Source organism: Epinephelus moara, chromosome 13 (genome assembly GCF_006386435.1).
Source record: "Epinephelus moara isolate mb chromosome 13, YSFRI_EMoa_1.0, whole genome shotgun sequence".
NCBI classification, from domain to species: Eukaryota; Metazoa; Chordata; class Actinopteri; order Perciformes; family Serranidae; genus Epinephelus; species Epinephelus moara.
Genome location: NC_065518.1, coordinates 28,285,275 through 28,296,332, shown reverse-complemented (window position 1 = coordinate 28,296,332; position 11,058 = coordinate 28,285,275). Strand labels below are relative to the sequence as shown.

Genomic DNA, 11,058 nt, shown 5'->3' with positions numbered 1-11,058 from the left:
AGACCGACGGACTGATGGATGGACGGACAGACAACCTGAAAACATAATGCCTCTGGCCATGGCTATTGCCAGCATGGAGCCATAAAAAAGTAAACTGAACCTAAAAAATGAAGCTACTTTTTCAAGTGTTTGAGTGATCCCACTCACAAAGCTTAGTTTCAAGACAACAGTTGAGCACCCCAGAAATAACAACTGCAAACAAAAAAGAAGCACCCATTCCAAAATGAAATGAACACTGCTTATAAGGGAAATAACTTTATTATTCAGAGTTGTGCGTATACATGCAGTGCATTGTTGTTGTCTAAACCTCAGGATAAAAGCCACAAGACACAAGTCTCTGCAGCAGTGGAGAAGATCCTCTCACATTGAGTCCAAGATATCAGGGCTGAGGGCAGATGGTAAACTGAGGAGCAGCTCCTTCACTGTGACGTGACTACAGATGAATTCAAATGTACACACATATAATTTTAAAATGTATGGTTACGTACAGACCAACCTTTTTTTTTTTATACACTTGAGCACACACACAGGCATGCAGGCCTCCACTGTCAGATCCATGTGACATGAATGTGGGAGCAGGAACACAGGGCCAGGAGAGGACGACAGGGCAGACTGGTTCATCTGCAAAATATTGCCAGTCCAATTCATCCAAGTGCTCTTAGGTTGTAGTCTATTAATAAGAGTCTGCAGTTTACTTCTGGGCTAACAGTCAAGCCAGGACATTTCGTACAAGTGCTACATGTTTTCAGTAGGCTGCCACTGCTGCTGTGCGTATTTCTTTATAAGGACATTTGCATTCCTGAATTTCAGTAAGGCTCCACTGATCAACGATCTCTGAAAGCCTGCTAAAACAAACTTAAGTTGATATTTGAGGTAATATCTAGCTGGTCTTGCACAAAAGAATAGGCTGGATTAGGGATTGTTACGCCTGGGCCACACTGCCAACCTCTCCCTGTGTGTGACAGCTACCTTGCTGTACTGCTGGGGCTCAAACAAAACAAGAAGTTTGCCTTTAAAAATGGCCAATAGTAGTTTACAATGAAAACCCTGTGTTAACAAATGAAAGGATTATGTCAACAGAAATGCTAGAGGGCCTTAATGTGAAACCAAAACAAGAGGTGTTATGTTAGAAATTAATATTTATGCTTTTTTATCCTACTGATTAAGACATAGAAACTGTAGTGAGAGGTGTAATGTTGCTGGTATAATGTCAGTGTGACTATCAACAGATCATTTTCACTGTCTATTTTTGTTGCAATCTGTGGATGAGCTGCAGCTGTGGTGCAGCAGAGCTACACCTGAGCCACGCGGCTCACGTGGGCAGTCGGCCCAGGCGTTATATGGCAAAGTCAGACTTGCTAGCGAGAGCCACTGAAGCATACATTTATATTTGGTAAGAATGTTTATGCTGGCATAGTTAAGGTTACAATACAGTTTTTTATAGTCTGAATAGCGACTCTTCTAGGTTATGTAGTTTACCATAATTTTTCTATAAAGTGCTAGAATATAGCTATCCATTATTTATGACAGGTAATAGAGCCATAATGCAGTGCCCAGTGTGCCTGGCTAAAAAAAAAGTTTGGAATATTGTGTTTAGAAGATACTTTGAGGTCTGTGTAGGTTTTGATTGCAAAAAGATTTTTTGGCGGTGGTATGGCGTATATGTGTGAGTAGGCGTAATACTGGAATATCAAGTCGGTAGTGGACTGAGCGAGATGTAAATTGGATGAAAATTGCCTGCTGTGACGTAGGTTAAACTCAAATTAACCCTTAGTCACATTTTCCCTGCGTCTTGTGAGTACACTGGGTCTTCGAATATAGGTTGAACTTAGTTGGGGCACAAGTCGGAACTGAGATAATCTCTATGAACTGATATCTGCCTATGTATGCAGAATCTGTGTGCAACGGTACAAGAGTTTGGTACCAGAAGCATTCCGGTTTCAGTTTGAAGTCCAAGTAGTATTGAACTATCATGTTTGAGCGGCAGGTAAGCAGTTGGTGTTGAGAGGCGAAATGCGTTGTCCGAAATGCAATCTCTGAACCCATCGGCTATCGTCCAATGACAAGCTAGCTTAGGATCAACTTTTTTTTTTTTTGTATCGGAATTCACATGCAGATATCAGTTAATACTGACTAGCCAAAATGACGGGCACACAGAAGAGGAAGTCTTAGATCTCATATATCTGTTGTTTCACCAGATTTCCCTGAAATATTGTCCTCATACCCTCAGAAACTTATTGTCATTGGACCAATAGCTGATGGGTTTTGACAATGGAACCAAAATACCTTGCAGACCAAAATACCTTGCAGACGAAGTCACCTAGGAGCTTGGAGCATGGTAAAGCAGCCACTACACTAGCCAAAAACAGCAGAGATAAGCTAGGTTAGGGCTGCAGATTAGAAAAGTGCAGTATATGAAGGTAACAGCCCTCCTTTTAAAATCTCAGTCACTTTGTTTTTCAGTCGCCATTCTGCCCCAATCTACGTCGTTCAATCCAGCAGTAGCCTGCGAAGCTCCTGGGGGTCAGTGACAGGAAGAATACAGGTAAAGTCCTGGCAGACGTAGGCTGTGGCGACACCACCCTGCTGGGACATGGAAGAGAGGGCTGGCAGACGCTGGCACAGGAAATTGTCTGCAGTGCCGTCAATGAGCATCAAAACCTGCCAAAAAGAGAAGGAGGGGTAAAGGAGGAAGAAAAATGGTGTCAGTTTAATATGCCAAAAAATTTCCTTTTTTCCCTTCTTCACCATTACTTGCACTGCGGAGCCCCAGAACAGCTAGAAGACAGTAAAGCAATAGTCTGCCCATAACAATACAAGTGTATAAAGTTCTCATGTTTCTAGGCTCTCTGTGGTCCCAGAATTATTTTCTACACAACTATTTTCACTGAACATTTGCTCAATGGCTACAACAAAATCCTTAATGGATGGACCTCAGGAATGGATGCAAAAGACCAAGGCAAAGCTACACAGAAATGGAATTTTTTTAGATGTTTGATAACCTTTTTGCTGTCTTTTGTTCGGCCTCCATTGTGTTTGCACGGCCATGCTTTCAATTCTAGGGTGCTCCACTCTGCTTAAAGCTATTGGATAGAAAACCTTTTCTGGGATCATAGAAAGCCCTGGGAGCACTATACAAAGTTAATATTGTCTTTGGGTTAACTGGAGTTCTCAACATAAATATACAAAAATATAATGGATTCGGCTACATAAATCATGATTACAATAAGTTAAGTAAATAAAATCAAGGGTTTGCCACCTTTCCTTAACCACTAATTGATCTATTTCACTTTTGCATTAATCACATTAGTTAGTAATAGTTTTATTTTCAACACACATCAACAAAATGTCAATGATATCACAAGTCCAGTCCTTTATGAAAACGAGACAGAATCTTAAGAATGAAGATAAAGTTGTGAAGATAAAAGCATTGTATCTTTGATCTTCTGATTAGCATTAGATAACTAACATTGTTAGCATTAGCTTGCTGACTAAAATGCTTCAGCTGCTGTTGTAAGAGTTTATACAGCGATGCTACAGCAGCCTCCCGTATGGCACATGGATTAAAGATTGAAGTACCATTATGTGCACTGGCTGATGTGGTTTAATTCTATGAGAAAGTTAGCTACAGCTAGGTAGCTCACCAAAAATTCTAGTGCTCAGTGTGTTGAGCCCCTAGTGTTTCCAGTCAAGCACAGTAGGCACACAATCCTCTCATTTGCTCCACTGATGTTGCACACAAACACAAGAAAGCACACACACCCAGTTCCACCCTGGGCAAATCCCAGCCTCACGCTTTTCTTATTATCCCAATACAACTAGGAACAATTTGTGGAGCATTCATTTTTCAGTGGAGCATCTCAGCAAGGTATGACTCCCAGTTGTGACAGTGATCACTTTTCATTTATCATTAAAGCTGGTGTGCGGAACGTTTGTCTTCCCCCTCTGGCAGGGACAGTATTTACAGAAACACTGTGGATTCATGTGCTTATGTGTACGCCTGTTGATTGCTTTTTTTTATTTAACTTAAAACCTTCCTCTAAACACTGAGATTCTTTTTTATCTGGAGCATCCTCTCCAGAAACTTTTCATGGACACTTGGGTTTTTCTGTGATAGCGTCCATATGGTCTTTCCACCCTTCCTGCTCCCTTTAGCTCTGGCTGGTTGGTGTAAAATGTATTATTTTCAGTGTGATAGCCCAAGACAGTCGCAACAGACACCACAACTCTGGCATAATGCGAAATACAGAGAGCTTTCTCTGGTGGCAATGGGCTTAATCAGTGAACTCATTTGGCAACGGATTAATTGTAATGGACATTCATTTATATGTAAAATTCCCGCACTCAAGCTTTAATACAGCTGTGTCATGTCTCATACAAATACACATAAGCATTCAAACAAACTGAAATAACCCTCCTAAAAATAACATACAATCTTGGGTCAGTAGCTGCCATCGTCTCATGCCCACAATCGAAGAAAGACAATAGAGTGTGTGGATGGATATGTGGCTCACGTGTCCTGCCTGTAGCAGAAGTGGTTCCCAAATAGACCTCAACTCCACCGCTACCCCAGTGCTGCCCTTCCACACCCACAACAAATCATTCAAATGTGTGAAATTATTGACAAGTGTGTGAATGTGGCTCAAGGTGACAAAACGGAGGATGACAGAAATTCCCTGTTTTTGTATCTGCTTATGTGTGTGTGTGTGTGTGTGTGTGTGTGTGTGTGTGTGTGTTGGTGCTCTTGGACAGGCAGCAGAGTGAAGTTAAAGAGGGCTGCCCTGTCCGTCCCTAAGGCAGCTTTCTGTCAAACACGTGTCATTTCCTCCTGGCCCGGCAACACCTCTAGTTCACAACGGAGCGAGAAATGACAACATAAACAACAAGCAGAGGCAGAAGAGATAAAAGGAGGGAGAGGAGGAAACAAAGAGACAGAATGAGGAGAGACGTCCGGTGATACATCTCATCTCAGGTGAATTCTGCCAGAGAGGACTGACATGTATCTCAGATGGTAGACTGAGGGTCACTGATGGCTGCGGGTTTGATTGATCATCAAAGCTAGACATGGTGCAGGAAATGTCCATCATTTCAATACACCTAGCTGTAAAACACTTCTATAGCTATATGCCAGCTACTGTATTGACTCTGTGATGGCCATGCTTGCCTATAGCTAAGGGCAGGTCCATTGGTGTTTCTTTCGGAAAACAACAGAAGACAAGCAAATTTAACAAAAACTGGTACAGTCTAATATTTTTTTGTAAGATGACCTTATGTAAGATGAATAACAGAGGATAACTTCCAAGTTACGGCTGGTCATTTTGCTTTTGTCGAATGCTTACAGACTGTATTCTGTCAGAAAAGTCTTTGAAAAACATGTTTTTTATTGACGGTTTCAAAGTCAAAAATCTATTTAAAGCTCAATTTTTCTATCAACATAGACGAGAAGTCATCAAGGTTTCCCAGAATCATGCATAATTGGAACATTTTAACAGAAACTGAGCAAATTACTGATGATGACTATATTACATCAAAAGCTCAAGAATAATAAGCTCAATAAGCTCAAGAGTAAGTGGACACTGAGTAAAACTTGTTTTAACTGCTGCTGGTCAGTCCACACTGAAATATTTTAACAACTATTGGATAGATTGCCGTGAAATTTGGTACAGACATTTATGGTTCCCAGATGATGTGTCCTAATGACTTCAGCATTCCTCTGACATTACAATGATTGTCAAATCAGCCTCAGCTGTAGGGCCTGCAACTACCATGGCTGTAGACCCTTACACTGTGTCTACACTGGAGGTGTAGCATGAGCAGCACACTAGCAGAGAAGCTTCAGTCTTCTGTCTGGCTACAAACGATGCGTTGTGGCAAAAATTAGGAGCAGGTCATCTACACTGAACAAAAATATAAACGCTTTTGTTTTTGCTCCCATTTTTCATGAGCTGAACTCAAAGATCTAAAACATTTTCTATATACACAAAAGACCATTTCTCACAAATATTGTTCACAAATCTGTCTAAATCTGTGTTAGTGAGCACTTCTCCTATTCCGAGATAATCCATCCCACCTCACAAGTGTGGCATATCAAGATGCTGATTAGAAAGCATGATTATTGCACAGGTGTGCCCGACGGCCAACCGACGGCTTGGTGTGTCATGGCCTTAAGACGCACTTATGTTAGCTGACCATGTGACTTTACGGTTACCAGGTTGGTCCCCATAATCTGTAGCCCACTCCATTCAGTGTGACTGCACTGCACTAATTCAACCAAGCCATGTACCCAGGTGGCTAAAAGGGACTCGAGCATCAGGTACTCCTAATGCTGTCAGCTCCTGCCTTTACCTTTAATCTAGCCTTGGCCATTAGACTACACTGGCCATTAGACCAGACACTCCTCCTCTGTCCCCTGTTGGACTGCCAGCAGCATTCACCCACACCATCATGCAGAACTGTTTCCTCTCCATCCTGCCTCAATGAGACCTCATGCTCCCATTCAACGGCTGCCTCAATGTGCTCCCAGTGCTCCACTCAGCCATTTAGATGCTCATTTGTGCTGGTAGCCATCTGCACTTCTAACGCCAAGAAACTATCAATGGGCTGCGCTTGCTGTCTCATGCCATTGAGGATCGTCTCCGTAGCGGTGAGGTATGTCTGTTCCCACTGCTAAATGTGATGCCTGGTAAATAAAAATCCTCCTGAGGGGATGATGAAGCGATGCTGCCCTATCTTATCTTATTCTCTACAGTGATGCTGGAACACCTGTCAGACACAACTCAGAGCATAAATAACCTGAAACGCAGGAAACTATGGATTCACACAGATCGCTGTAGAGGGGGAAAAACATTTTAAAAGCTTAACCACACACACGCACAGGGGAAGACTGGTGAAGAGTGTGATGAAATTTGGTCATAGCGGTGTGACTGTTGCTATGGAGACAGGAGGAGGATTTCCCTGCCAAGCCAAACCTTTTCCCCTCTGTCCCGACTCTTCTTTCTGCTTGTCAGCTTCATGCGGTCCCTCTATGGGCCCAGACCACATCCAGCCGCTCGCCCTCAACTGAAAGGTCATGCTGTAGTCTGACTGTGTCACAACAACACTATCCGCACACACCCCTGGGGACTGGACACGACAAGTGTGTGTGTAAGAGTGATGGAGAAAGAGAGCAACACAGAGTGACAGGGAGACTGATTATGTGTGAACGTATATATGAGGCTTGTGAATGTGATGAAGCGACTGCAAAGTGTGTGGTCGTGTATTCTGTGTACGGCAAAATTTGTGTGCGCACGAGTGTGTGTGTGTGTGTGTGTGTGTGTGAAGCTGTAGCAGACAGCACAGTTGGCTACACATGAGAGTGCAGTCAAACTCCCACAGGGTTAATCCCTTCATACACTGGGCAACCCTCAAACAAACACACATCAACACACACACAACTCCCACCCGTTAAATGTCCCTACACTGACAGCTCCCTCCTACTCTTTCTCTCTCGCACTGCCAAAGCAGTCGAGCTCAGACGCTTTCAAAGAACACAGTGTACCTGTGCCGGAAGTAACACAAAAACACACAAAAATCTTCAGGAGCCATTTTAATGTTTTCTCTCTCCTCGGTTTCTCACCCAGCGAGTGCGCACAAGACTCACAGGCCGAGGTAAAGCAAAGGAAACACAAAGAGCAGACCAAACACACACTCTTCAGAGCCGCCGACATACCTGAGGAAGAGTGATGACAGTGGCTGTGAATAGTGCCGTGTGCACCCAAGCGTGAGGCGATTTACTTCCTCCATCCCTCTCATTCTGCTCTGTCTTACACACACACACACACACACACACACACACACACACACACGAAGGGACCTGCTCAGTCATCATAACAACCTGGCATCTGGACCGCCGCCCCAGGACAGAAACGGACACACACATTCACACTCTGACACAAAATTTGGGCGACGCAGGGAGGCGGTGCGGCAGGGCCACATGCGGCACACACATTGTCAGTCATCCGTTAACACTAACTTCACCATCAGATCCATTTACTTAACTGAATATTCATCGGAAAAGAGAGGCCAGGGAGGAGGGTGAGGTGAGAGCACTGGAGGAAAATAAATAGGCAGGAGAAATTTGAAATGAAGGAAGAAGGCAAAGACACCAAATAAATCAAAGACGTGGAGATGGACTTATAAGGAGGCATCTTTTCTTTCCCCTCTTTATGAATTAGGGTTCCTCTTACTCTGAGGGAGCTCTAGCATCCAGACTAATGTGGACAGCATGGGTTCAAGCCTGGCACTCAACACAAACTCACATTAATATGGCTTCTTCTAAATATACAAATTAAGGATAACTCCAAATGAATGAGTGGAACATCATAATAAATACAAGTGGTTCCATACAGGGCACAAGGGCTCACTCAACGGTTTGAAAATTATGTGAGTCATACTCTGGCATCTGCAGTCACCAGATCTCAACCCAGTTGAACACCTGAAATGCTACAGGGCTTTTACACTAAAAGCACCAGTTAGAAACCGCCAGAGATCAGTGGCAACCCAAGAAATTTTTCATAGGGGCGACAAGATGGGGCTACTGATAACCTTGGGGTGGCACACCAAAACCAAAAGCAATAACTACATATCTGGAAATGTATTATGCTGTTGATGTATATAGGCTACGTTAAAAACTATGTCAATATAAGAGTTAAAGAATCACATAGTGATATATACTGAACAAAAATTTAAATGCAACGCTTTTGTCTTTGCTCCCATTTTTCACAGATTTAAGTTCAAATAGCTGTGACTTTTTTCATGCGCCCAAGATATATATTTCTGTGTGCCTTGAAAAATGGGAGCAAAAACAAAAGTGTTGTGTTTAAATTTCTGTTCAGAATATACTTTGGTTACTTATTTTATAGTTCATATTACTAATTATCGGACATTTTGACTTCCACAACAATCCTGTTTTAATGTTTTGTATCTGTATATGTTATGCGGTTTATTGTTCTTCAAATAGGCTGTCCTTTTCATTAAAACGCAAACAAACCAAATATACAACTTCAATTTGAAGGAGTACCTTGATTGTAAGAACAAAACATTTATTTGGAACAAGGCTTCTCAAGTTTAGCTGAGGCCATGCCAGTATTTACTTTGCCAAAATTGAGCCTGACTTTGGAGCATTGTTTTGCCCCCTTCCCGACGAGATATATCGACATGTTAGTTTCCAATGGATACCTTGGGTTGTCTAGTTTCACAAGGAAACTCGACCTTTGATATATCTTAAAAAGCAAGTGCCACAGCCTCTCAAAGATGGCAATGTTGGCCTCCAAATATTTCAGCCAGTGAAGGGGCCAACAACTAGCCTGGATATATAGACCCAAATCTAGAAAGATTTAGGGTCTGGCTGTGAGTAATGAAAATGGCCCAACTCGAGGGGCGGCACCAAACATGCATTTGACAATATCACTGCACGCAATTGGATAACACTACGACCAATCAGAACAATAGATTAGACTCTTGCTGTATCCGGTCGGCAAAACAGCAGAAACGTCCTTCTTGCAAAGGAAGGATTCGAGCGCTGTCTTTTGTTCCTCTTTTAGAGAAAAAGCCAAGTCTAACTCGTTCATTGTAGCGGCCAAAGACGTTTCAAACAACTGGAGTTCATCCGTAGCCATCTTGCAATGTTTACTGACTGATTCCGGACTTTGCCGTCGCAGCGCTGTCGTCATCTGTTTTGCTCGCCTCTGGCCCGCCTATATCAGATACACTGATGTGATTGGTGCAGCTCGGCTCTAACGGCATGGGTAATGAGCATCATTACTGATTGCCAGAGTGACTCGCTGAGCAAATTTAAATTGTACTCTTGCGAGAACTCTGGATTTCCAGGGTAGCCAACAACTGGATCAGGGTGGCTATGGCCCCTCTTGGCTCCCCATGGGGCAAGGAGGTTAAAAATCACATCATCATACCACTGGGGTACAACACATGCACAGTAAAATCTGCTCTGCAGTTGTCGGAAGGCTCAATAGCTGGTGCATTATGATAGAACATGGGGATGATGAAGGTGTCCGCAGTAGGTCTTGGGTTCGAATATATTTTATTTGAAGAATTACGATATGGGAGGGTATTACAGTTCTACAATCACTGAAAAGGTCCTTAATAAAAGACAATAAACAACTCCTCTTTATATGAAAGCATTCTATAGTTTATCAGCTGCCATCCTTTCGGTGTACCTAAGAAGTTCTCTCAAGCCGAGGGCACCCAAAGAGCACCTGTGCCAACACTATGCCTTTCTAGCGCTATCTGCTGTATCCCTTCAACACTGCACCTCCAGTTATATTGCACAGGTGTAGTAACCCATAGCTCCCATGGGGTTAGAGTGCATGTATCAGCTGTCATTTCATAGCCTTGCCTTGGGGGCGCCACTGCCAGAGACAGGCCATTATTTCCGATGGAACATGCAGCTGCGCTCTCTCAGGCAGCTGCGTGAGCCATAGGTGTGAAGACTACGCTGATTTTTCACAAGGTTTAGAGCCAAAGTTGAATAAACTCAAAATTTGACCCCAAACGCTCAAAATTCAAAATTTGACAGAATTTAATGCAGGTGCTCCCATAGAGTGAAACATCACTGCACACAGGCTCTCAGACACACATATTGAATAAATCCTATGAGTCCAACCCATTTTCATTCATTCATCTTGTTACCAGACTCAGATTGATGCCAATGATATTGTGAATGCAATAATTACTGTCTATCTTATTATCCATACTTGTCATTTCTACCTCCATGCACAATTGAGGAACACGCTGCTATGTTTTCGGTGTTACTATTTTGCCTTTTGTCTCACACTGTCTGTGATATTCTGTCTTGCACTGAGAGAAACACAAATTGCTACTGTTGTTGGACATAAAAAGGTCAAACAGTTACAATTTTAAATGTCAAACTCCCTTCTTTTATTCAATTTCAATCACAGAAACACTTTCATTGAGACCTAAAAAAATGAATGAATACACACACACACACACACACACACACACACACACACACACACAAAGGTTCACTTGTGTGTCTTCCGA

At 42.7% G+C, this 11,058-nt stretch overlaps 1 protein-coding gene across 1 annotated transcript in view; it reads right to left on the bottom strand.

Moving 5' to 3' along the window:
* Positions 1-239: 239 nt before the first annotated feature.
* Positions 240-11,058, bottom strand: part of spata20 (spermatogenesis associated 20) — a 72,643-nt gene continuing 61,824 nt past the window's right edge. Inside the window, exon 16 of the mRNA XM_050059548.1 lies at positions 240-2,661. Within this exon, the coding sequence (XP_049915505.1) occupies positions 2,491-2,661 (171 nt within the window). The 3' untranslated portion in view covers positions 240-2,490. The remainder of the gene's footprint in view (positions 2,662-11,058) is intronic.